The 27,345-nt window shown below is 40.4% G+C and overlaps 2 protein-coding genes across 7 annotated transcripts in view; one reads left to right on the forward strand and one right to left on the reverse strand.

Annotated features, from left to right (window-relative positions):
- Positions 1 to 4,065, forward strand: part of plce1 (phospholipase C, epsilon 1) — a 61,368-nt gene extending 57,303 nt beyond the window's left edge. For 2 of the 6 annotated variants that reach the window (XM_087794052.1, XM_087794053.1), the window contains exons 41-44: positions 25 to 207; positions 265 to 477; positions 877 to 985; positions 2,008 to 4,065. In XM_087794052.1, coding sequence (XP_087650178.1) covers positions 25 to 207; positions 265 to 477; positions 877 to 985; positions 2,008 to 2,198 — 696 coding nt within the window. In that variant the 3' untranslated portion in view covers positions 2,199 to 4,065. Of the gene's footprint in view, positions 1 to 24; positions 208 to 264; positions 478 to 876; positions 1,073 to 2,007 lie in introns of all 6 variants that reach the window. The other 4 variants (XM_087794054.1, XM_087794057.1, XM_087794055.1 and 1 more) reach the window with 2 other exon arrangements.
- Positions 4,066 to 5,425: 1,360 nt separating this feature from the next.
- On the reverse strand, positions 5,426 to 25,684 carry nrap (nebulin-related anchoring protein). The gene is made up of 38 exons (XM_087794058.1): positions 25,498 to 25,684; positions 24,836 to 24,930; positions 24,657 to 24,741; positions 21,534 to 21,611; positions 21,337 to 21,444; positions 20,524 to 20,628; positions 19,729 to 19,836; positions 19,039 to 19,140; positions 18,857 to 18,955; positions 18,668 to 18,772; positions 18,498 to 18,605; positions 17,621 to 17,728; positions 17,356 to 17,553; positions 17,176 to 17,280; positions 16,989 to 17,087; positions 16,815 to 16,916; positions 16,230 to 16,387; positions 15,769 to 15,922; positions 15,189 to 15,293; positions 13,785 to 13,889; positions 13,215 to 13,322; positions 13,006 to 13,119; positions 12,357 to 12,554; positions 10,909 to 11,013; positions 10,246 to 10,344; positions 10,047 to 10,151; positions 9,867 to 9,974; positions 9,471 to 9,782; positions 9,301 to 9,405; positions 9,083 to 9,181; positions 8,899 to 9,003; positions 8,721 to 8,828; positions 7,552 to 7,650; positions 7,368 to 7,472; positions 7,181 to 7,288; positions 6,211 to 6,522; positions 5,966 to 6,121; positions 5,426 to 5,903 (listed from the first exon to the last, which is right to left on the reverse strand). Exons 1-38 carry the CDS (start codon positions 25,561 to 25,563, stop codon positions 5,691 to 5,693), a joined length of 4,752 nt encoding a protein of 1,583 aa, XP_087650184.1. The 5' UTR covers positions 25,564 to 25,684; the 3' UTR covers positions 5,426 to 5,690.
- Between the last annotated feature and the right edge of the window lie 1,661 nt (positions 25,685 to 27,345).

Consider the following 27,345-nt stretch of genomic DNA (forward strand, 5'->3'; position numbering starts at 1 on the left):
GTCTTGCTGTTTGTCGTGATCCAGAACACGAGTGACAAGAGCGCGACCGTGGAGGGAGACGAGGCGGCGGCTCCGGGAGTCAAAGACGGATCAGCTGTCGGCGAGGACGACATGTTCTTCGTTCAGGTCCACGAAGTTTCCCCGGAACAGCCTCACACCGTCATCAAGGCGCCGCGCTACAGCACGGCCCAGGACATCATCCAGCAGGTGAGGAAAGACGCGAGTCGATCCCTGGACCATTTTAACTCTCTCTCTTCATCTCAGACTCTGACGAAGGCCAAGTACTCCTACAGCATCCTGCTGAACCCCAATCCGTGCGACTACGTCCTGATGGAGGAGGTCACCAAGGATCAGGGTTCCAAGAAGTCCTCCAGCGGCAAACCCCTTCAGCGGGTGCTGCTGGACCACGAGTGTGTGTACCAGGCGCAGAGCCGGTGGCGGGGGGCGGGGAGGTTCCTTCTGAAACTGAAGGAGCAGGTACGGTAGATCCAGAGACGTCGCCGGCTCTTCAGAGACTTTATTTCCCCCTCCTGTTCCCCTCTTGTTTGTCGTCATGGTAACAACTCGTCCTCCTCGCCTGTCGATTTTTAGAAAAAGTCCCTTGATTTTACTGCACGTTTGTTTTCTCCCCCGTCGTTTTGTTCGTGCATCATGTCTGTTGGTTTTTCCATTTTAATGACTATTTATTTTTATTTATGAATCATTTTATCCGTCTTGTGATGACACGTTTGTAAATAACACTGTATAATCATTGTGACATCAATAAAGATTTTTTATTTATTCCACTCCGACTGGACTCCTTCAGGTGTTCCCCTGCGCTCGCCGCCGTTCCCGACCACAGACTCTTTAAATCACGACTGACTTTGTGTCCTGCAGGTGCCGCGCGAGGACAGGAAGAAGGTCACGTCCTTCGCCAGCGAGCTGAAGAAGCTGACGAGCCGCGGCCGCAGCATGACGACGGGCGCGGGCGGCGTGGACGCCCAGAGTAAGGACGAGCGAGCGGCATGCTGTGTGGCTCTGACTGAGCTCCAGGAGTGAAGCTTTGCTGTCTGTGCATGGGACGGCAGCAGAGGTACCCCCAGAACTCTTCACCTCCACTCGTTCGAATCGTTACTGAACCTCAAACTAACTTGAATCATAGAGTTCATGAGCATGTGTAGAGTTTGTGTTTGTGTGACAGGATCGTCTTCATCTCCTTATATGGTCGTTCATGGGCGGAGATTCATTCTAATGACATCAAATATTCACGTGTTTACGATCAGATCCAGTTGTTGTTCATGAAAAAAAGTATTTATTTTCAGATCTGTCTCAACAGGAAGTATTATTACAATACTTTATTTATTTTTTCTCTGTTGAAGGCTCAAACTTTCTTAATCATCCGTGTTTTTTTCCTTCCTTTCCCTCGACTCTTACTGGACGTCTCACATCCATTATCTCTCTTTCTTATCTTTTCTCAAACACTGGCTTCTTTATTACAAATTGGAACATTAATCTACTACTATCACGATGGACTTCTGGTTCTGTCGCCACGGCAACAGATATGTCTTCATTCTTTCAAAGCAACACTGAGCTTTATGTACAACGAACCTTTCGTTTTTTTAACTGCTGAGGTAAAAATACTGCTTCATCAGCACCGTTTATTTGATTAGTGAGTAAAGTAAACATTTCAGTAAGAAGATTTCTCAGGGACAGTATAAACGATTTAAAGTATTTCACATTGTAAAAAGAAAGATTATAGATATACATGTTTCCCTTGACTCTTACTGGACGTCTCACATCCATTATCTCTCTTTCTTATCTTTTCTCAAACACTGGCTTCTTTATTACAAATTAGAACATTAATCTACTACTATCACGATGGACTTCTGGTTCTGTCGCCACGGCAACAGAAATGAGGCCAAAGGATCATGAAGAAGCTGTCGGACTAGAGTCCAGCATGCAGCCCAGCCTAACACTTTGTTCATCTTACTGAGTACATGAGGCCTCACGCACCAGGTGTGTCTGCAGGGTACCTGTCTGCAGCTGCTGGTCTGAAAGCCTGGGTGGGGGCGGGGCGCTTCCTGCACGGCTCCTCCTCCGCCTTGTTCCAGGGGTCGTTCCAACCGGACCTCCTCCTCCTCCCCGCCTCCTCCTCCTCCTCCCTCACTCCGGCACCATGGAAGCGCCGCCTCCTTCGGAACTGGAAGATCCACAAATAAGGAGCAAGAGTTCGATCGGCTTCCAGCTTTTTCTTTCAAGGCCGCGGACGTCTGGTTCGTCCAACGGGACGGTGGCGGCGGACGTGAGGTCCTCCTGACGGGACGTGAGTTCAGATGATCGGCTGCTGCTGCTGCTGCTGATGCTGCTGCTGGCGTGAAGGTCAGGAACACACGGAGATGCTGGTCTTCGTTCAGAACCTCCAGTGGTGAGAGTTCAGTGAGAGGATGGATCAGTTGAAGCACGAGAGGTGAGATCATGGACGAGCGGGCTCGTCTTCTGCTCTCTCAGAGAACACTCGAGTCATTCAGGGCTTTTATTTTGGAATGAAACGACTTTATTTCAGGGGTTGTCGACTCGTAAACATTCTGTCCTGAACATGACCTGATGTTCGTAAGAGAAGATTCTTTTTTTTGACACTTTTATGTTCTTGAGTGTTTTTAAGTTATTCTTGTCCAAGAACGTTTATTTTCTCAACAATTGTGGCGTTTAATTCATAACTGGATAATAAGAATGTCATTGTTGTCCTTAAAAATGCCAACGAAAATAGACTTAAAAAGTAAGTTTGAAAGAAGGTTCTGAAAGAAATTTGGTTACGTTTTAAAACACCAAAAGTATGTTTTATGAAAATATAATTGAATTATTAATTTTAGAATCACTTACTAAAACAATAGAAGATCAGGAAAATATTAATAATAATATTTGTAAGTTATTAGTTAATTGTTACTGTGTAAGTACTTCTCCAGATGTTGTAATTAACTATTACATGAGTTTGTCTCACATCTGGAGGTTTCATGAACTTGAACTGAAGGTTGTATGAAGGAGTGTTTGTTCAAAGATCATCACAATAATCCAACATCATGAACATAAACCTCTCGCAGCATTTGCACTTTTATTTTCTCAAAATCCTTTTATTTATTTATTAAATCTTTGCCCCTTTGAGCTTCATTTTCAAACGCAATTTATTTTCATTTGTGTTTTTCATGAGGGTAAATGATTGTTTTGATTATTAATTTAACATTTTAAAAATATCCCCGAGTTAAACCTTTCACTCTTTTTTATTGAAACCACTTTGTCATTTGAAAACCTGACAAAATGTCTTCATTCTTTCAAAGCAACGCTGAGCTTTTTGTACAACAAACCTTTCTTTTTTTTTTATCTGCTGAGGTAAAAAAACAGTACCGTTTATTTAATTCATGAGTAAAGTAAACATTTCAGTAAGAAGATTTCTCAGGGACTGTATAAACAATTTAAAGTACTTCACATTGTAAAAAGAAAGATTATAGATATACATGTTCAGTTGTATTTAACACTAAATCTGAGTCATCATCATTTTAACACTAAACAACAAAAATCCTTTTCTTTAGTTGCTTTGAAGGAATAAAAACAAACATTTTGTCATTAGTTCTTCTGGTTTTCAAGGCTTTTCTTTCTCTCGCTGTAATTCCACACGTCACTAGTACAGAGAGATCTTGAGGTGAAGGAGAAGTTCATCTTCTTCTGCTGCTTCATCTGGTCTGTGAAGGAAACTTTTCTTCAGTGTTTGGATGTTATTTATTGGACTGTGAAGCCCTGGTTGGCCCCAACTGTTGACGTTCATCTTTTATTTCCTGTCAGAAGTTGATTATTGTTTCCCTCTTTGTGCTGAGAATTGTAAGAAAATATTTGACTTAACAAAGAAACGAGTACAAAACTCATGTTCAATATTTTAATGTGTTTGAATGTTTGAAAGAACCAACTTTCTCCTGTTTTTATTCAATGATTTGTGTCACTTTAAACACTAAAACATCCACTTCTTAGGGACTGTTGTCATGTACTTGAATTACTAAAACCTTTCGTCCGTTATTTCAGCTGACAGAATAAAAACATGTTTTTGGTTCCAAGTATTTCGAGTTTCATGTTCCTTCTATCAATTTCCATGAATCTTTTTCATCAAGTAGCACCATTTTTTTTCATATTTTCTTCTTCGATTTCTTCAATCAGTCGTTTGTGACTCTGCCTGGTGTGTCCACCACACTGCGTTACACCACTGTCAGAGACAACAAGAACCTTAATCTTGTATTGTTAAAAAATGTACACGCAGTTTATGGCAATGCTGCAACAGAGAATTTATAACATTGCAGTAACACTGTTCTATAGCCTGAAACAAACATATCAAATCTTACTTATTGCTGCTTTAAAACTAACAACGACACTTTATCACCACTGTATTTACCATATGATTACCTTGTACCTGATGAAGCTTCATGAAGCAGTGTCATTATTTTCATAGCCCACTAGATGGCGGTCTCTGCTCTATAATAATTACTTTGAACACTTATTCATTTGAAACATCAATTTTAAAACAAGGGCACCACCTGCTGTGTTCCAAATGGTAGGACACTGCTTCTTGAATTTGCCTGTCATGGGCTGCTGGCTGTGACATGGAGGGTAATATGAAAGGTGGATGAAAAGGTCCATGAAAACAAGAGCCATAGGAGCTGACCATTGAATTGATACCCTCATAGACCCCTCCCCCACCTGCCCAGGATGCCAACCTCACCAGGGTTATGAAGGGTCAACAACAAGCCCCAGAGAAACTCCACTTTCTGAGAGAAAAGATCCAGACTCTGCTGCAGATGAAGTTCTTCGACCTGTTCCCTGCCCAGTGATGGAGAACATCTCACTGGTACCTTCTGGTATACAAGAGAACTGGAGGCTGAAGGCACGTCTAAGATCACAGCTATTTGAAACGCCTTCAATGCTACGTAACCACTTTATCAAGGTGAAATGAAGGCCCAGAAACAAATGTGTTTGTGGTATCCCTTGTGTTGTCCTGGCTGCCAGAAATACATATGCAGTGGTAGGTTTTGTTCACCTTGACCCAGAAATGACACAAGGGATACCACAAACACGTTTGTTTTTGGGCCTCTGGGTCACATTGACCCCGAGATAACAACAGGTTAGTGTTAAGTTCAAATCTGACATCAAAGTGTTTTTATCATAGTTTCCAGAAAGTGTAAATTTCTATTCTGTTGTACATCAGCTCACGACAGGTTGACCAGTGATGCACTGCTGTGATTGGCCCACCATGAAAGCTTGTTCCGCCTCAGCCAATCACCATCACTGATGCAGCGTTGCCCCCCCCACCCCTTCCTCCTCATTCTTGAAAAAATTAGAAACTGACCTTAATTATTAACAATGTTACACTGAGCAACTTGATCTTTATTAACAGTGTCTCATCAAAAGCGGATACAAAACCTTCATTTGCTCTATTTGAAAAAATGACTTTTCTCAACATCAGCGTTTAAAATACTTAAATACTATTGAAATATATTGAAAAATATACCTGCTCAACATCTCATTAAATCAACTTGACTTATTCCCTTAAAAAACAGTGTAATTATCTCATCATTATCATTCGATCCGTGATCACTGGTTCAACAGGTCAACGTTCTTCCAACAGTCCATGTCAACATGTCAACATCTATGTTTGTTCTAACGCAGCTAAAGTTTTATTCTACATCAATTTCCTTCATCTCCTGGTGAGCAGAAGACAAGGAGCTGCTCGACTTCTTCTCCATAGACTTAAACGACGTCGTGGTCTTTTTCTGCACCGTCTGGATGGTCTTTTTCCTCTGGACCTGGAGGACTTCCATGGCATCCATGTTGATCCCCTGCTGAATCTCCTCCCGGGTCTTCACCTCCTGCTGCTCCATCTGTTGCTGCTGCATGTGTGAGAAGATGGTTTCAAAGTCTGCTGTGACACAAAGATCTCCATGAAGCTCACCGCCATCAGGCTCTGGTAGGCCTCTATGGCCTCGTCCGTGCTGACGCCCTCGGCCAGGCCCAGCTCTGCGGCTCGACGCGCCATCTCAGCCTTATGTGAGCCAGGTGGGGTCCAGCCCACGCCTCGGATCCAGTTCAGGTCGGATTTATAATTAACCTGCAACACAACAAGGTATGAAAATAGTTTTTTTGGTTGACCATTAAAAAAAAATCGATTTGGAAAGTGAAGTTCTAGAATCCCCGTACGTCACTCTGCAGCTTGTAGGCCTGCTTGGCGTGCTTCAGGTTCAGCTGCTCAGGGTCACAGGTGTAGTCGTGGAGCTTGTTGCGGTAGATGAGGTCACTGGCCTGAGCCTGACTCTTTCTGGCCTGGATGAACTCCGGCTGGTCAGGCTGCATATTGTACTTGGACCGCTCCTCTTTGGACTTGCGCTTGTACTCCAGGTTGCTCTGTAGTTTGCTGGCCCCCAGGGAGTGCATAATCCTCGGGTCATCCTCCACAGAGCGCAAACCCACCTGCTGCCCCCTATCCTTCAGGTAGGATTCCTTGTATTGGACCTAAAGAGCAGATGCAATTTGATTATATTTTTTTTATAAAGCAGACCTACTTGTTGACATTGGGTAAAAAGAAAGGAAGCCCATTAGGTTTAGGGACAAAGAAGAACCCCTGGGGTCCCTGTCATTGTCCAAATTGCCAAGCCCTGGTTATTCCTCTGAGGTATTATGGCTCAATGGACTGAAGCATAAGGTTGGAACTTACTACTCAACCGTCTATAGAGGCTCCGCCCCAAAGGATGGGAGCTGGGCATACTTATTTGTAGAACCTTGGTTATGACAGGTGACTGGAGGGTTCTACTTTAAAGTGCTCTTTCCTCGTACAGAGGTCTGCTTGTATGAACACCGCTTGTTACAATATTTCTGCATCCCATATTTCTTATAACCTTAGGGTCTTGAGGGGACAACAATCACCCAAACAGCAGAGGCAACTGACCTTGTTGAGATGCCAATAAGATTAATCTGGCAAAAAAGCCATTGCCCCCACCCTTGTAATTTAAAAGTCCCACAACGTTGGAACTGATTGATTGAGCAGGAAAAAGTTTTTCCTGTTCTCTCTCTGTGGTGAGCACACTCTTGAGATTCACGGGATAACCCTACTCAGCAACTGTTCCATGTGACATACTTTTTAACAATTGTGATGATGATGCCATTTACTCACATCACTGGCAATCTCTCTGGAGGCTTTGGCTGTTTGGAACGGGATGGCGTCCAACCTCAGATCATAGCCCGACTGCTTTACTTGCTCCCCTGAAGCCTTGTACACTTTCTGTGGGGGAAATAAATGTTTCAAATGCCTATAGAGTTGCTAATCTAACAGTGTTTGAAGAAGCGATTGAGGCGCCTACATCACTGATCTGCTGGGCGTTTGTTTTGGCTCTAATGAAGTCTGGATCGTCTCCGTGTAAGGTGTACTTGTTCATGTCATCATTCCTCTGTGATTTATACAGCCTCTGCAGTGAACATAAACACACACATTTAGTATTTGGACTGAGCATGATTGAGAGCAAGAATGTAGTTCTTGTCTCGGACCTCACTGCACTGCAGGTAGCTGCTCTTGGCATGGACCATATCAGGAGAGTCCGTTACGGACGTGAACTTCAGGCTCTCTGGCAGCTGACGGTATTTATTCTGCACAAAGAAACAAACACAAAACATACATTAAACATAACTTACTTTAATGATGTGATCAAGTTTGAAAGAGAAGGAAAAGTCTGTTTTTTGGAAGATTTAGAGAAAGCCTATAGTATAGTGCGTAGGGAAGAATCGTGGAACTAGATGTGAGTCCGGAGTCACCTGACCTACACCACCCTAGGATATATGTGCAGGAGGCAGTGCTTTCTTGGTGACATTCAAAGAAATGCCCTGTTAGGCCGTACAGTTTTAACACTCCTGTATACTAGAATCTATCTTAGGCCGACAAATGTGACCCCAGGCCAGAATGTGCTCCGACAGAACTGAAGCTCTGCTGCACAAGTCAGAATGAATCTTTGCCTGCTTATGATACTGCATCAGAAGGATGTGACCGTGAGTAAAGGACGTTGCAGTCTGAACTCCCCAAACCATAGGACAACACTGACTTCTCCCCCTTGCATGCAAATCTGCCTAATGAAGAAGATAAACGCATAGCAAACTATTAATGAAGAACTCAGGGGCAAATCCTAGTCGTCCTGGAGCCCCCTCAACACCAGGAGGTACTAAGAGCAAGGAGGGTACAGTTGAAGGGGGGAAATTCCAGGGATAGAGGATGAACATAGCAAGGAGCCCCTGCACCAGTCCACCAGATGTGCAGAGAACAGATGTAAACCAAGTGCGATGTCCATATCGGTGCAACTTAGTGGTCGGATCCCATCGTTTGTCCCAGCAATGTCTTAAGCTCAGGTGGCAAAGCTGCAACCCTGCAAAGTGGAACAACTCCATGTTGCACTCGTTACCTTGCCCTCCTGAATGCTAACCTGGATAGTGCCATATCCCTAGACCTCCATATGGAAGGAAAAGCATTTGATCAACAAATGACCGATCAACGTCAGTTGGTCCTTTACCATGAGAGACAAAATCAGCAGCTAAAGATAACATGTAACTTGGATTTGCTAAAACGAAACTTGAACTTTGTCGGCACATACAATGCAGTTCGTAATGGTCGACAGTGTGATTCTTTGTTAATAGTAAAGCAATTAATTCCGTCGATGCCTTTTACTCACATCACTGGCAATCTCTCTGGAGGCTTTGGCTGTTTGGAACGGGATGGCGTCCAACCTCAGATCATAACCCGACTGCTTTACTTGCTCCCCTGAAGCCTTGTACATTTTCTGTGCGGGAAATAAAGTGTATTAAATGCCTTTAATTTGCTATTCTAACAGAATCAATTGAGGCACTTACATCACTGATCTGCTGGGCGTTTGTTTTGGCTCTAATGAAGTCTGGATCGTCTCCGTGTAAGGTGTACTTGTTCATGTCATCATTCCTCTGTGATTTATACAGCCTCTGCAGTGAACATAAACACACACATTTAGTATTTGGACTGAGCATGATTGAGAGTCAGAATGCAGTTCTTGTCTCGGACCTCACTGCACTGCAGGTAGCTGCTCTTGGCATGGACCATATCAGGAGAGTCCGTTACAGACGTGAACTTCAGACTCTCTGGCAGCTGACGGTATTTATTCTGCAAAAAGAAACAAACACAAAACATACATTAAACATCACTTACTTTAATGATGTGATGAAGTTTGAAACAAATATCAATTGACATTTGAAGTAAAGGAGACACAAACTTTAACTCACGTCGCTTATCAGCTCTCCTGCCTTCTTAGCCGTCTCCATCTGAGGTGCACCAACTCCATCCCAGGCCACTCCTTTCATGTAGCTTAGGTCTGATTTGTACAGTTTCTAAAGAAGCAAAAAAAAAAGTTAACTTCCCTTCACGCGCCCTCGTCTGTTCGTGTTATCCTGACCTCGCTCTGCAGGTCATACGCCTTCTTGGCCCACTGGACCTTCATGTCATCGGGCAACACGGTGTACGTGTGCAGCTTGCTTCCATAGTCCTGGGTGCTGGCCAGAGCCTGAGCGTTTTTGGCCGTCACCAGGTTGATCATGTCGTTGCCCAGGTGGTACTTCCCGCTGGAAAAGAGCGCGTCCTTGCGGTACTCCTGGTCGCTGGCCAGACGTCCTGCCCGCTGACAGTGCAGAAGATGCGGGTCATCCATAACACTTTTGGAACCGATATGCCTCCCTTTTTCCAGAAGGTGGTTAAACTTATAATTGTACTGCAAGAGAGTGAAAGAAATTAGAGGTCATGATCTTTTTCAAATACAAGGTTATAATGTATATAAGCATTGTAACAATCTTACATCACTGGCGATCCCTGTCGAGCTCTTGGCAGACTGAAACGGTATGTCTTGTGCAGAGAGCTTGTAGCCCTTTGCTCTCAAAGTGTGCCACGACTCCTTGTACTTAACCTTGAAAAAAAAGCATATTTTAACTGAATAATCTCTGAATAAGTCAAAGGGTGTACGTGGTCCTTGTCTTACCTCACTTAAGTTGGCAGCATTGATCTTCGCCTGAGTGATCTCTGGTCTCTCGGAGGTTATGGTGTAGTTATGCTGATCGCTGACACCCTTCTCTTTGTACAAACGCTGTCAAATACACATCATGGATTATAAGTACTGTCAGATAGTTTCAGTTAAAGTGTTCATGTTGTGATCAATCAATGGAGGTAAATGTTCTTACTTCATTAGTGAGCTGTCCGCTGAGTCTTGCGTGGACAATGTCAGGGGAGTCGGTGACAGAGGTGTGCTTGAACTGGGACGGCAGCTGGCGATACTTTTTCTATGATCAAATAAAATGATGTACTTTCATTATTATTGTAGGAAACTGAAGGCTTACTCAAGTTAAAACACAAAAACTATTATTATTCACTTATTGACAATGTTCTCAACTGCAGTACAGACAAATTACCACTGTTGTCATGTGTTAAGCTCAACTTCCTTCAAACGATCCTTTCCAATGTGAAACATCTAGTTTTATTAGGTCACTAGTTTTAGTGATCCAAATGTATTCTCCGATCATCAGGAGGATCAACTCTAGACAGTCATGTAAAGCTCATTTCTAAAGTGAGGACAGAACAAGGAGGTCTCTCCCATGGTAATGGTCTTAAAAGGTTTCGTAAACAAGAATTTACTGTCCAATGAGAATGGAGAGAAACTTGTTACTGAGTCTCTGATGATGACAAGATACTGACTTAAACAATATTATTACGAATTTGCCAAAGGGCCAACATAACTGCCAAATGAAGTTTCAATCTGCTGACTCATCTGTGACAAAGGTATCAGCTGACCTGTGGGAGAAATATCCAAACTGCAAAAGAAAGATAAAGAACATTAGGAAACTTACATCACTGATGAGTTCTGTGGCCTTCTTTGAGCCTTCAATCTGTAAAGCCCCGGTGCCGATCCAGGGGACGCCACGCAGGTAGTTCAGGTCGGCGCGATAAACTTTCTGTGGTATAATTGAGGCAAAATGTTATCTATGTGTAACAAAATCAATCATATTAATTTATTCTGTTTGCTATTCTACTTCTTTTAATATCAAATATTGTTGTATTTAAATACATTAATACAAACGATCCAATGATTTTTCCCTGCCCAACAGAGTCAGAGAGGCTTTCAAAGTATTTGTCCCTCCATGGTGAAAGGTGGTCTCACCATGTTTCTGCAGTAAAATGCCTTTTTATGTCCGTTTGGCTAATGTTTAATGGATGATAATAGCTTTTGCTATTAGGACCTTAGAACTTCCAGCTTTGATTCTTACAATTGTCATGTTTATATGAACTCTAAGTTAGTATCGCTTATTAAATACCAGTTAACTCACTTTTACTTCATTTTTTATGGTTTTTTTTCGCAAAAACACTTGTGTACATGAATACAGATAGCATCTCTTTCCTACCCTGTCACTACATGTAACATCCGTTTACGAAAAGATCGAAAAAGACAAGCTTGTTGATGTATAACTTTAGAAATGTCTCAAAGAGGTCATCTTTAAATATATCTTTAAATGTATACAGGGTTGTATGTAAACAAAAGTGGGGACTTATTTACGTGTAAATTCAATGTGGAGGTGCTTTCACACAAGTTGGGTGTTTCTACGGTCTACGGTCTTGGTCCTTTGTGGTGTAGGGTCTTGGTGTTGTCCTGTCCTTGACAATATAATACACAGGTCTTGGAAGTCTGGGAAGTCTATGGTCTTGAAGGTCTATGGTCTTGGTTCTGTCTTGGTGATATATGGTCTTGGTCTAGCCGGTCTATGCTCTAAGGCTCAATAGCCTTCTTACAGTCTGTAATATTCAGGCACGCTGCTGACTCAATGTGTTAAAGAAAAAGCTTAGCAAAGCAAAGATGCAAAATTATCAACAATCCATATTGTATTGATCCACACACACACGTCGCAACATTTCAAGTACACACTCGACTGGAGCCACACACTCATTGCCTTCTTGGTCTTTTAAAGCATGTATTTTACTTGTGTATTGTTTTTGATTGTTAAAGCGCTTTGTGACCCTGGTCTAGAAGGCCCTTTACACCTTTGAGTCTCGCACAATTCTCATTGTGTCTCACACTCGCATACAAACACTGCCTCACACTATAGACAATAATTCCCTGGACGCACATTTTAAAACAAGATATACTAAACATGAATTTATCTGTTATCTGTCCATGATGTTGTTGCTCTCCTGAACACCTTCATAGATTGAAAGTCTAATGTTTTAATGAAGCTGAAAGGTTACGCAGAACTACTGATCCAGTCAAACCATGACAAAAAGATTGTATGCATGCAGTTCTCACGTCGCTCTGCAGATCATACGCCCTCCTGGCGGCCTGAACCTTCATGTCGTTGGGCAGTGATGTGTACTGGTGCAGGGTGAGCCTGTAGTCCTGATCACTGACCAGCGACTGGGCCTTCTTGGCGTGGGCCACTTCCATCATATCCATGGGTAAATGATACTTTGATCGCTCCATTGCAGAGTTCTTCTTGTACCCTATCTGCACACCCGAAATCAACCAAATGAAAAGTGCTGTAAGACTTCTGTTGACTAGAGAAATCAACATTCTGTCAAAAAATAACTACCACAGAATTTTGATTCAGTTTTATACTGGCTTTTCTTTTCCCGGATCATTTTAACTTTTCAAAACTTTATAAATATGAACCAATCTCTGTACATACAAAGGAGAGTTTCTACTTTACATTGTTGCAGTTTATTAGTGGCTCAATAAATAAGTATAGTTGTGTATCTAGAGGTAAGAAAGCAAAGAAAAAACTACTTCAAAGATCAAACATTTACCCTAAAAATAAATGTGATTCATTTACTGGTTAATAACTTTCAATGCAATGTATTTTATCCTTAAATCACATTTTTTTTCCAATTTATCTACATCAAACCATCATTCCTAATTGTTTAGTAAAGCACCACAGGTTAGATTCTGAGGGACTTACATCACTCTGCAGCTTGTTGGCCTGAACTGTGTGTAAAATGTTTATGTCATCCTGGAGTGTTTTAAGCCCAATCATCTTTCCTTTGTTCTTCTCAAAGCCTTCTTTATATTTTTGCTGAAAAGAAGACAGACAGACATAGAACGTAACGTACTTATTCTCAATCCTGAATCTATTATCTTAGAGATAGAAAAGTGTGGTTGAATGCTAACATCACTGAGGATCTCGGCTGACGCCTTGGCAGACTGGAAGGGAATAGCATCCAGACTGAGCTTGTAACCACCGTCTCGTAGTTTAGTCCACGATTCCTTGTAGCGGCTCTGAAAGATGGAAATGTTTTTGTGTCGGGTTAGTTAGCTAATCTTTTTATAATTTTTTGTGATTAGATCCAAAAGGGCCACAACAGTTTTTTTTTGTTGAGAAAACGTCAACAATGTATAAATCCATTGATATTTTCTCTTTGCTGATCTGCCACCTGACCACTGGACTAAAACTTAAGATCTACAGATGCGGATCTTGCGCTTAACTTAAAAAATGGTCAGGTCATAACAAAAATAAAACATTTTTCTAAATTCCACAAAAAGAAAAATTGTGGAGAATGTTCTGTATAGAATCAATTACAGAAATACGTATCTGTATACCTATATGTATCACAAATACATTGTAATGACTGGGTCTTCAATTTCTTTTTGCATTAGCGTTAACTTAAACTGGTTATCTGCAGCAAATCTAAACGGGTATTATATTGAATCACACAACAAGTCATTGTTGTTATATTTTACCTCACTAATGTTTTTGGCATTCATCTTGGCCTGCACAAGCTCTGGCAGCTTCTCACTCAGTGTGTAACGGTGTCTTTGGTTTTCACTCTTCTCCCTATAAAGTCTCTGTTGAAATAAAAACAGTGACTTAAGAATGTCAACATTTAGGACAGTAACACACAGTAACAAACAAACAGCTAAAAATAAATGGCCTATTTGTAGATCGGCCCGAAACCATCTCTGTAGCGTCCTTCACATTTGTACCATTCAGCACTGACACCCTCTCTGTATTTCTTTAGTTGAAACAGACGAACAAAACATTTACATGCAGTCGAGTTAATGAAATTATTCATGATTAATGTCTTATGCATATAAGTAGGTTACAAATGCATGGAGTCAACAGTCACTTCGGGGGGTTTGGTTGAGTCAAGTCACATTTCTCAGATACTATAGACAACTAATTTGTAGTAGTAGTAGAAGTTGTATTAGTTCAACAAGCATTGTAGGTCAAAGTATTGGTTGAGGAGTTTCTGTTGTGTCAAATAAGCGTCATGTCTGGAATGATAATTATGAGACCAACAACAAAAATGATGGTGGTTGAGTTCAGTAACAGAATTGTGTTGTGAGGAGAAAGCGAGGTTTTTCAAGCAAAGAAACTTTAATCATCTGCGTGTTTTTGTTCCAAACAACTCCTACTTTAAGCCTGTTTTGACAAAACTGTACCTCTTCAAGTTTAGTCAAATAAATCTCTGCCCACTTCTAGGACTTATTAGGGACCTTAAGCAGTCAACGAAGTGGAACATCAAGCCCAGGAGCGGCTAAACACAAGACTAAGGAAGGAGTCGATGTGTATAACCCTGGAACCACCTACTGAGCTGGGTGAACAACTGCAGCATCAGCAGCTGTGGAAGCAGCGACACCAGAACTATCAGAACTAACCGATGTATGAACAACCTCTATTTAAATACAGGGATCCGACCCCAGGGATAAAATGACATGCCCGATGTCAGACCACACTATCAGACAAGCGTTTTGCCAAACTTCACGCAAGTGGACATCCTCTTATTTCCATAATCAACAGCACATGTAGTCAGTTTATCGGATCAGATTAAGATCAGAGAGATTTCATGATGGTGTCAATATAAGCTGGTAGAGTTCATATATAAATAGGAATACAGTGATGTATAGTGACACAACTGGGGACAAATTTGAACAGCAGATGCAATAAATAAACCTATTACAGTGTTCCAGAGGGATCAACTATCATTTTAAATTACCCTGAAATAAGTAGGATGGGGTGGCTCTGAAATATGCAAATATAGAAAATAAATCTAACACTCTATTAGAAAACGCCTTATTTGTTGTTTCTAAATAAAAAAGTAATTGTAAGTACTTTGATAAATCATAGGTATTCATTCACGTTACCTCACTGAGAAGCTCTCCAGCTTTCTTGGCCTGCTGCATATCCAGAGACTCGGAGGCCTCCCAGCTGACACCCTTCATCCAGTGCAGGTCAGACCTGTACTGTTTCTGCACACACATTAGAAAAGGTTATGTTTTATAGAGGGTTTTAAAGTATGAATAAGTTCAGAATCAAAAACGTTTATTGGCAGTGTTGTAAACATAACATATTTTTGTGGCGGCAGTACAGAATAATAAATGAATGAACAAGACTCAAGGAATGTGGGAAGAAGTTCACCGTAGGAGATACGAACCAGGATAGCACACAAGCAACATGACATATAAAATCATCAAGGTCGGACTTATCATCCAGTTTTATTTATTTTAAAGTTCCCACTATGTTTTGAACTTTCAAAATTAAGTTACATTTTTCCATTTGAACTATTCATTCTATGTTAGAAACTCTTGCTGAATGAAATAAGGCTCTAAATGCACGGTATTGAAAATGTAATGTCCCTCTGTAAAAATGGAAGGAGGACATTAAAAACAACACTATAGCCTAAAATAACTGTGTGTCATTGTGGTGGTAAAGTGGTTAACTTACATCACTCTGAAGTCCATAAGCCTTTTTGGCCCAGGTGATGTTCATGTCAGTGGGCAGCGTGGTGTACTCATGCAGGATAGTCCTGTAGTTGGTCTCAGTTGCCAAATCTTGCGCCTTCTTGGCATGACTCATGTTCAACATATCCATGGAGACACTAATAGAAACAATTGCAAGAAAATTTTGCCACACATATTAGATAGATATATAGAAATTTCATTGATCCCTGAGGAAAATTCATATAGAAAATTAGGGTCCAGTCTCACATAGCAGCCAGTATAGAACAAAGTACAACATTTGACAATAATAAATCAAGAAATAAGAGGGAATAGACAAAAGGAAGAGGCCTCTTCAATAAAAGTTGCTGAATAGAATTATAATAATTAACAGAAGGTTGATCTAGATTTAAAAAATAAGTGAAATCACGTTTACATTTATATATCTATAATATGATTGGAGCTTACCCGAATTTCGTCTTGTTGTCCTCATACTCCTTCTTGTAGTTGAGATCACTTTGCAGTTTGGTGGCCTTGGCAGAATGAGCCATCTGAGAATCATCCCACACCGACTTGATGCCGATCGCCTTCCCTTTGTCCTTTTCAAACTGCTCCTTGTACTTCACCTGAAGGGCACACAGACGATGTCCCCATAGCAAATTAATAGTTAGATCAATTTGAGTCAGAACTAGCTAACTAAAACCTTAGAAATATATAGAAAAAGGCTTGAGGCATTGTGGACTCTGTGATGCTAGTGTGTGTCAGGATTGAGAGCCACAGAGGAGGGAGAAGAATCATCCTGGACAGTGCTGAACAACAGCTCAATATAGTGCTGGAGTGGACAGAGACCTGACTTTGTCTCTTGTACAAATGTTGTTTATATTAGTTTTAGTACTGGAAAATATACTATATTCTGTCACTGTCGCCTGTAACGCCAGTCGGCCGTCTTTGTTTGATAGGCAAGATGGGGTTTGTCTCCTTCTGGGACATGATAGATGATCGCAGGACACAAGAAAATGTTCTACAGTCATGAGAGAGAACACACTGACTGACCTCGCTGAAGACGGCATTAGCCTTGGCTTGCTTGAATTGAGAATCTTCATGGGAGATGGTGTACTGGTGGATCATTTGCTCCTGTTTTGCTTTGTAGGCCAACTAGAGAAGAAAGATGTCAAGTCACTGACATAAAAAAAACAGCTGTGTCTGGACTTGTGTCGGCAGGTTTACATCGCTCTGGAGCTCCTGGCACTTCTTGGCGTGGTTGATGGACAGATTGTCGGCCACTTGAGTGAACTTGATACTATCGGCCTTTTGACGGTATTTATTCTACAAATGAAGAATTCAAACAGTAGATCTATGGTTATCACAGAATTCTCATAATGACATTAAATTAAGAACATATAATTCAACTGACGTCGCTCAGCAGTTCCCCCGCCTTCTTGACCTGAGTCACGTTGAGACATCCCTCGGTCTCCCAGCCGACCCCTTTCATCCAGTTCAGGTCAGAGCGATACTGGTTCTGTGGTGGAGACAACACAACAGACAATAATGAACACACCTTTGAACAAGCTTATGCTACGTGATGGCGACTCACCTCGCTCTGCAGGGAGGACGCTTTTTTGGCGTGCTGCAGCTTCATGTCGTCGGGCATCACCGTGTACTCGTGGAGCTTGGTTCGATACTCCAGGTCACTCGCCAGAGCCTGAGCCTTTTTGGCGTGACTTAGGTGGATCATGTCCTTGGGAAGGCTGAACTGGCTCTGGCCCTCCTTGGACCCCTTCTTATAATTGATCTGAAGATGCGAAGAGAAAACGTGGTCAAGCAAAATTCGTAAGGAAAAAAAGACAATCGATGCTTACATTACTGCATATTTTAGCAGCCTGGAGAGAGTGAAGAGTCTTCGAGTCGCTGACGTTCATCGTTGTAGCCGTTTCTTTGTTCTTCATATAGCTCTCTTTGTATTTTATCTGAAACACCAACAATATTATAGTTTAGCCAAAAGCACACTTTGACAAAGTTGATCTTTAAATTCTGCATTTGAATTGTTAAATATCTACATAGTTCTGACTGGTCATAATCAAGGTCAGGGGCAGTTGGAGTGTTTAGAATAAAATGTATTGAACCAAAATATGAACTAATGGACAACTTTCATTGTTATTAGGGTCGAACCAGTGCATATGTCATCCTAAACAGTATTATTATAGCTGGAAAATTAACTAGTGAGTCATACTTAGATATTTAGCCAATTTCTGTTGGTTAATAATAATTAACCTTATCTTTTTTGGAAACTTTCCTAGCTACTTCGGGCGAGAGGCGGGGGACACCCTGAACTGGACACCAGTATGTCGCAGGGCACAAAAAGACTTTTACCAATCAACCTCTGTATGCTTTTGCACTGTGGGAGGAAACCAGAGTGCCCAGAGTAGACCCATGAATCACAGGGAGAACTTAGAAACTCCAAACAGGACGGTAGCAATTTGCAATTTGGAAGCGAACCTGCAACCTTCCTGCTGTTGCTTACCACTGCACCGCCACTCAACCTTTATTATTTCGTTCAAAAACGGAAAACATTTTTGTTGATATCGTCTGATAATGATCTATTTAATTGATTTATATGACCATTAATTAAACTATTAGATTGATCTATCAGGAGAATTAATGTCTCATGAGGTCTGATGCCTTGAGGAGAAAAAAAACAAAGCTCAACAATATGACTATTTTACTGTGTTTTCTTACATCGCTGGCGAGATCTCTTGAAGCTTTGGCAGCTTTCACGCTCAGGTCATGCACACCGATGTCACAGGCTTTTGACTTGGTCTTCTCCCAGTCTTCTTTATATTTGATCTGGACAGAAGAAGACATTTAATAAAAAAGGATGAACTTATTAAAACATTCATTGAACTCACATCGCTGATCAGGTTTGCGTTGGCTTTGGCGTTCCTGATCTGTGGCAGGTCCTGGGACAGCGTGTACTGATGCTTGCTGCTCTCATAGTCCGCTGTGTAATTTAACTACAAAAACCATACATTATAAATATACATATTCAAAGAGAGCTAAGCAGGTCTCCCGGGGTCTGATGCAATGTTCACATTTACCTTACTCATGAGTTGAGCATTTTTCTTTGCTAGAAGAATCTCTGGTGTGTCTGTCACTGGCCTGTATCTCATCTGGTTGATGTGTTGACGGTAGTTCTTCTGCAATAACAAAATGAAGCAGTTAAATTTAAATGCTGAGTTAATTGATGTCATGTCTTCCATTGAAATAAGCAATAAGTGACCTCTTTGAGTGGATCCAGCTTCTTCTGGCTCTGGTATCCTGGTGTGAGGGTGGCTTGGTAGGTGTATTCCTGATCCTGCTCCTGACCTTTTTTGTAGGAAATCTGAAATGCACAAAGGTAGGAGGATGTGACTCCCTGGCCGGGAATGTCAAAGTGTCACCTGTGATTTTTGATCTGCTGTCTGCTTGTCATTCCTGGGTTGATTCAATATGATTTAATGTGTAATGTGGAGACACTTAAAATTGTTTTATCAAAACAATTTTGGGGTTTTCTCTCTTCAGATCTGGGCAAGGCGCAAACGGAATAACCCAAGTTCTATGAATATCTTGGTGCCCTCTCATGAACTTGGGGAGGATGAGTAGAAATATGGGCTTTTATTTCATACTTACTAGAGTCAGTGCACATACGTTTGCTTAATCAACAGAGGATTACTTTTTATCTTGATTTTTGTTAATTGTGAATTGAAAATGAAACTTGAAATCTTGTTCTAACCAGAACTTTCATTTCATTTATCATTAACTTCTGTTTTTGTGTTGGGGGGATAAATGTTGGGCATGCGATCATGTTTTATCACACTTATAATTTTATAGTATCGCCGCAAAATACAGAAAACATTCGATGTCAATTTTATACATTTCATTTTACACAATTTTGTGAGTCCTTCTTAAGGGACCCAAGTGTGAGACTTACATCACTGGCCAGCTTCACAGCTTTCATGGCATGCATCGTCCTCTTGTCGATCACAGAGTCTTCATGTCGCTCCTTCATCTCACTGGTGTATTTCTCCCTGTACTTATTCTAAAAGGAAGATTCACAATATTACTCATGACATCAGGTTGATGAGCCAAATCATGCTTATTTCATGGGCTTTTAAAAGCATACAGGACCCCACAATGTAAACCAACACGGTCCCTCAACACCCAGAGGTTTTGAGAATTTTGAACGAATCAACCTGTGTAGCTTTGACGGTGACTTTTATGACATCGGTCAGTGCCCTGTGGCATCCTTGGAGGGTAATGCTCTCGGTGTTTGCCATTAGAGACTGTTTGTCTATCCTCCCTTTTCAGACCACTGTGGCCAGGGTGACTCTATCCCTAAGGCATGCAAACCCCCTCACCACGATAAGGTGATTACTCATCGGGAAGTCCTGAATTCCTGTCACCTGAATAAACACTTTGTTTCTGCTGTTATAAATACATATTTAACTTTACTGTAGAATATATACAGATACAACTCTATCTACTAAGACAAGTAGTAAATAAGTTGGAGTAGCTACTTATTGTAAATAAGAATTTCTCTTCTTCAAAATACATTTTAAACCAAGATTTTATTAAAATTTAAAAAGATCTTCTTTTGTTTGCACATCTAGACAATATATATTTTTTACAAGCAATTCTGAGAATGTTCTAAGGTTTTCAAGTCCATCACAATGAAATTGTTTCTTTCGTTCTCATTTTTGCAGGAATGACATGTGTATTTACTTACATCACTTGTAAACTTTGCCACTTTAGTAGAATTTTGAAATTGAGGAGTCTCGCAGAAGTTGATGCTGTGACCTTTGGCGTTCCCCAAATCCCTCTTATACCCCACCTGTGGGCAGTGACACACAGTTCATTTAATATCTCATGAATTGATCATGAACAAAAATGACCCAACCTTTGGCCCGCCCCCACTTGTCTCGGGCCTTGATCAATAAATGGATCGCGTGTCAATGGTTGTTGAGGATTTTAATTCGGAGAGAAAATTAGTGAAGCACAAGAATGGATGGTCTGAGGTGGATCGTGTAAAGGTAGAACTGGGCTTGGCAGTAAAATATATCTTGTATTGACAGAATGTACGGCTGAAGGGAATGTTCTAGATATTGAATAACAGTTGTCCCAGAATGGAGCCTTGGGGCACACCTGAAGTGATGGAAGATGTTCATTCAATTATTCTAAGTCTACCAAATGTAGGAAGGCAGGTAGATATATTTTTATCAATATCACCATTTATTTGGTCTTGCAGTAAAAGCAATTTAAACTTAACCTTGATGAGGCTCATTTCCCTAAAAGATCATGATAACCAACCTGTGACAAGACCAGGCCGTCCAGAAAATGTGCTGCTTCTAGTGGTGCAGTTGCATAAATCCCTCTAAGGTGACCATGGGCCTGAGGTCCCATGCCGGTGCCTCTTAACTACAGAAACTACACATGCTATGAACCTTTCCAAGCCAATGATCACCCACGAAACAGTGGCTATACAGGTGGATTTAAAAAGCAATGTTTCGTGGATCTCTGGCAGTTTCAATCTGATACTTACACCGCTTAGATTTTCTTGGGCCTTCTTTGCCAGATAGTATCCAGGTGTAATCATTGCAGGGAAACTTCCCTTTCCTCGCTGCTGCTCAGATTCTTCTGTGTTGGTGAACTGCAAATAAATGTCAATTCCACTTAATTAATTGTATCTACGTAGTAGCAGAGATGCAGGTAAATACCATAAAATTGAGCTGCACTTACCTGAATAAACTTTTCAGACGCTGCTTCTGTGCTGACTTTACCGTTGACCTCCTGCTCATACACCTGCCGGTACTTCACCTGCCAAAAAAAACATCAGCAAATAGTTTTCAGCAGCAATGATTCCAAGATAGTGATACCGAGGGTGGGGGGGGGTCACTGAGTTCTTTTGCAGTGTGTTGAAATAGCTCGATAGGTAGCTCAAAATAGGGATGCTATCTTTGATCTTTCGTTTCCACTGAGAGTATGGAGGCAATGATGGACTAAGTCGACTGGTCTTCTGATTTTTTTTTTTTAAGAGATCAACATATAGTTATGAACTTATGGACAAAAAAAGTTAAATTCAACATTATTGACCAGCTAACACCTGCGCTATGATGCTTCATGCATGCAACTGGTTAACTATTTTTGTCGTGTTCAAGCCACAAAACCTGACCTCCTGTTTAAATAGTACCACACTGCTATAGATAGAAATAGTTAATGGAATCCATGAGCTGTCGCTCTGATATCCTTTTTTCTAATCTTGTCCTTTCACTCCAATGAAAACCCGAGCATCTTCCACTTTAGTCCTTAACACGTCTAAACACATGGTTCCCAAACCTTTTTGGTGCCCCAACTCAAAACAGTGTTTTCTTTTACAGAAACACTGTTTCTGATTCTTTGTTAAACTCAAAGAGAAACAACAAAGACACCTAATAAAAAGAAAAAAAACATTTTCCTATTGCTTAATTTACATTCCAACTATAAGGAAAATTCCCTATTTCAAGTACCGTACATGTTTCCTAGCTGTGCTAAATGTATGTTTAAAGGAAATGTCATTCTTTGTATGTTATTTTTCACTCTGCCATTGCGGGTGGCACAGAGACCATTTTGGAAACAACTGGTCCAACCCATCTCACTATTGTTATTATTATTATCACCCCATTAACAGAAATTCATATCCATTCGTACCTCAAGTCTGATCAGTAGCACACATCATCGTCTACGTACACTGTTTTTTCGCCATCAGAACACATTCCTTCCACCTGCGCCGACATTCTCGCTACGACTTCAAGATCACATTTGAAAGCTGAGAAGGTTTGCTGCTATCAACTGCCTTCCTAGTCTTCATGCTCTGCAGAGCTTCCCTCACTTTCACCTTTATAATTCCTCCGGACTAGCTTATCAAGCACTTCAAATTTTGCTTAGCTATAATTCTGTTTGATCTACTCCAAGTACTCCTGTCTACTCTTGTCAATTCTACTTTCCCCAACATTTCCCTTGATTCCGTATTTTTCCCTGATATTCAATCTCACCATTTGAACCACATCTTTTTTTCCTTCCTTTACAAGTTCTAAGAACGTCATTCTTTGCAGTTTTATTAAACACTTTTACTCTGATACCTCACTCATCTGTTCATCCTGAACATTCACAGTCTGTGTTTGTTTTCCGCTGAACTTAAATCAAAATCATAATTCACCAAATAAACTCTTGTTTTTACTGTCTTCCTCTTATAGTTACTAGCCTGATGCTATAACTCACTGCTCTATGCTGCTCATCTCAGACTTTCACTGATCTCTTTTACACTTCATGTTCTCTGTTCCCTCTTTTATGGATCTACATGATCCTTTCTTTCCTCAAAAAGGGATCCACGTTAACGATTAACCACAATAATGATGATTCCTATTCTTCACTCCATGTCTGTAAATACCTTTTTGTCACTACAAGTCTGTCCTTTTTAAGCTTGTTATAGAATACCATCTTATTTTTTAAATTCACTTGTTTAAGATGAAGCCTCCAAAGGTGATTTTAACTTTGAGTCTTAAGAGTGGAGAGAATGTTGTACAGGAATCAATTGGGAGCTCATTCCACTGTACTAGTTACAACACAGCTAAAAGCTAAAAGAGACATATTCTCCCGATGTATCTTATAGTGTAACACCAGTATATTTTGAAGTTTGGAAACGGGTCACCAAGTTGCCGAGGGTGATACTGAGGTCTAGTTTGAGGCACCCTTTCGCCGGAAGAGACATACATTCGGTTGTGTCTAGCATGCTAAGACACAATGTGAAAAGAAAAAAAAGTTGATCCTGGTTTTATTTTTGACATTTATCTAGTTATCTATCAGAGCATTTAGATTTGTTCAGGTAGAGTAATTACTGAATATGTAAACTATTTCATCACCATTTTATTAAGGTTCTAGTCAATTTAAATTTACTTAATGAACCTATTAATGATGTTCGCTTCTATGTATCAGTTAATCTAGTGACGACGTTTCCTGAATAGATCTACTTGGGTCAGGGGAGGACGTGTAAATCAGGTAGAAGCTCTATTCTGTTCGCTTATCTCATGTAAACGTGTTGATATCCGCCCGCAGATCAGATATCAAGCAGGGCGACTGCCGTGTAGCTGATCGAGTACATATGCATGAACTCATAGACGTGTGGACAGACGGCAGCAGGTGGTCTGTGCGAGGAGATAAATAGATGTGAGGCTGCCGTTTCCTCATGTTTTATTTTAGCGCCCCTGAAGCACGATGTGGACTAAGTCAAGAGGTTGTCTCGCCTGTCAAAGCAACAGAAATAACCTTTGTTGCTCTCGATTCCTCCTCAGTGTCGTCACTGCAGACTCACAGCAGCCACCACTCAAATATTTCACCAGATTCCTAAAATCTCTGTTGAGGTCGGTAAGCTGTCAGACTGCGTGGGATCCACTGCACTGTCATTGGACATTTCTGATAATAAATGATCCCGGTTTGGAGGTCTTGACAAGCTGTCACAGTAAAGCCATACCAGACCGGTGAGTGATGAATGTATGAGGCACACAAAGACGATGATGTCAGCTGCCGCTTATAGAAATGTGTTACTAGATTCTATTTGTGAACAACACATCAGCTTACTTAAAGGTATATGAATTCATTTCAGGTGGAAAATTAAGATACATTTAAATACATTTAATTTAAGCTTGTGGATTGACTACAAACTTAAAACATGTCTTCCATCTTCCTTTATATATGTAATAACCCTCCTTATATATATAACTCATATATCCTAAATACACTGGGTTGGAACAAACACAGAAGCATATTTAAACAATAAAAAACCTTGTTGTATTCATGTTTAAGGTGTTATTTTCAAATGTTTCATACCTCCATGCTGGCTTGGCTCTTCTTGACATTGATGTTGACGGGGGCCTCATACACGCTGGTGAACGTGTTGTTCCTTGGATTGTGTCTGTTGGAGTTTTCAAAAGATATGATGTGAATGAGAGGATGAATACGTTTAATGATTTAATGATATGACATGAAATCTTCGCTGGTCTACCCACACAGAGCAGTAGGGCCTTTTGTTGTGGCTGACAAAGTTGTTGGCCGTCAGCACCATCTTACAGATGTCGCAGTGAAAACAGGCTTTGTGCCAATTCTGTGTCAGAGAAAGAGAAGCATCATTTGTTTTAATTTATTTTTTCTTCATCTCTCATCGGAAACTGCTTCAGAAGAAATAACCAGGAAAATGTTTTAATAATTGAATAGAAAATTATATTATGGAACAATTATTGGCCTATCTGAATTATAAAAATGATAACATTAAATACAACTTTTTAGCATTTATAATTTATTTCATATTTTTTCACTATCAAATAAGAAACCATAGAACACAAAAATTATATATAACATTTTGGTAACTCCAAACAAACATGGCTCAAACCTTCATCTATATAAACAAGATTAATTTTGTTGAAGGAAGCCTGAACCAAAGCTCTTCTCAAATATGATAGATCTCCTCTTCTTTTTTAAAAAGTGAAATCCACCAGTAGATACTAAATTTAACTAAGATTTAATGGAGCTTTTACTCTACATTTGAAGTAAATTCATGGGATATATGATGTAGTTATTAATCATTAAAACATGTATTTGTTAAAATTATAACTTTCTTATAAACTTTCTTATACTCAAACCAAAGACAGATTCTCAACATACTCGTGGTTACCTGGTCAATGCAGTTGATCTTCTCAGCGGGGTAGACCACAAACCCACAGCGAGCACAGGTCTGCATGATGACTTTTCTAAAGTGACTTTTATGAATGAAGAATTTAAAAAATAATAAAAATATTAAGCCTAAAAAAAAGTTTCTCTTACAGAGCAATGCCTAACAAGTCGTGCGTAGTTCCAGAGAAGTTGTGCTAGTGTGTCAGCGGCAGTAAACTAATCTTAGATCTGTGGGACTCTAAAATGGTTCTTGACACTGGGGCTCCGGGAAGGACCACCCCCCCATCGGTGACACTATGAATCCAGACTGGCTGAGTTCAGCTGTCAGTCAGATGGAAGAGAAAACCAGTGACAGGTTTCACATTTCACTATACGTGTGTCATGAAGCTGATTTAAGTTAAATGACAAAAACCAATGAATAATGGCTGTATAAATAGATACACTGTTCATAATTTTATTTTAATTGAATGGCTGGATTTGGTGTTTACAGTTCTTATAAATGATATTTCTCAGTTTACATTTATCTGTCCTGCCGCACAAATAATTGCAAGTTTTCTCTGAAAAACGTTGTAATATTTCCTAAGATTTAAAAGAGATTGAGGTAAATGACGCGCTGTATTTTAATCGAAACCAGATTCTGTTATAACTGTTGAAGTGAAAAGTGTATACCTATATGAAAGATGAAAAAAGGCATACATTAAAAAAGGAGAGGGGTACATCTTCTGTAACAGAAACAGTTATATAACAGGGACAAAGATGATGATGACCAGATGCTAAAAAGATATTGAAACATATTAAAAAGGTAGTTCAAACACTTTTAGATTGATGTTTAGTTGTTGTAAGATTCGCATTGGCCCAGCATTAGGTGGAGGCCTCAAGAAGGAACCACAGCTCTAAGGTATCATTTATTTGTCAAAGAAGTACATTCAATTTCCTTATTCATTTCCCAAATTACATTTGTTTGTTACCCTGACAAATTTTGGAAAAACAGTTTGAACAAACGTAGGTTTTTCGCCTTCATTATTCTGAAGGGGATGTATTTGTCCCTTAAGGCCACCAGAGGGAACCAATCTTCCACACCTGCAAAGGCAATCTCAGCTAGACACCGGGCCAATGCACTGAACCAGGGGTCCCCAATCTTTATCCTGTGAGGGCCACATACATTTTCACTTTTTTGATGGGGGGACTGAAGTCAATTTGTAATAGAAAAGGTCTGACGACTGCAGTGGTTAATTAACCCTTCCTGGGGTCAGCTTGAGATACATAGATCCTTAAATGTTTATATCTTTTGAACAAGACCTTCTTGGAGAGCAAACAAATGTAGTTAGGTGTAGAAAAATGGGTGGTCTTATACTTTTGTCTGTCAAAAATAAAAATAAAAATGCTCATCTTCATGGGCCAAATGTGTAGGCGGGCCCTATCCAACCCATGGGCCATAGTCAGGGGACCAGTGCTAAAAAAAACCCAAACCATTGTTCTTAATTGGTTATTTTATTTGTGTGTGATTTCCTGCCAGAGCCTAGTTTCAACATCTGACACTTTCAGGCTGTCCTGGTATTACCTTTTACCGCATTTTACTTCATTGACACATGAATATTCTTTACGTGTCAGTTGATGCATATGTTTGGACAGAAGGGCTGTCTTAGGCAACTTGAGGACTTTTTGGGATTTATAAACGTAAAGAATTGTAGGAAATGCATATGTTTTACTTTCTTATTTATTTTTTTGTGTGAGCAATTCCGTACACCCAACATCCTTTCATCGTAGTTTTGCAAAAAATGCCCCACAACAAGTTTGTCAACACCTAATATTTTAATTATGTGGTCCAATTCACTTTTTTCTCTTCGTT

Source organism: Callionymus lyra, chromosome 6 (assembly GCF_982586985.1).
Source record: "Callionymus lyra chromosome 6, fCalLyr1.hap1.1, whole genome shotgun sequence".
Taxonomy (NCBI): Eukaryota; Metazoa; Chordata; class Actinopteri; order Syngnathiformes; family Callionymidae; genus Callionymus; species Callionymus lyra.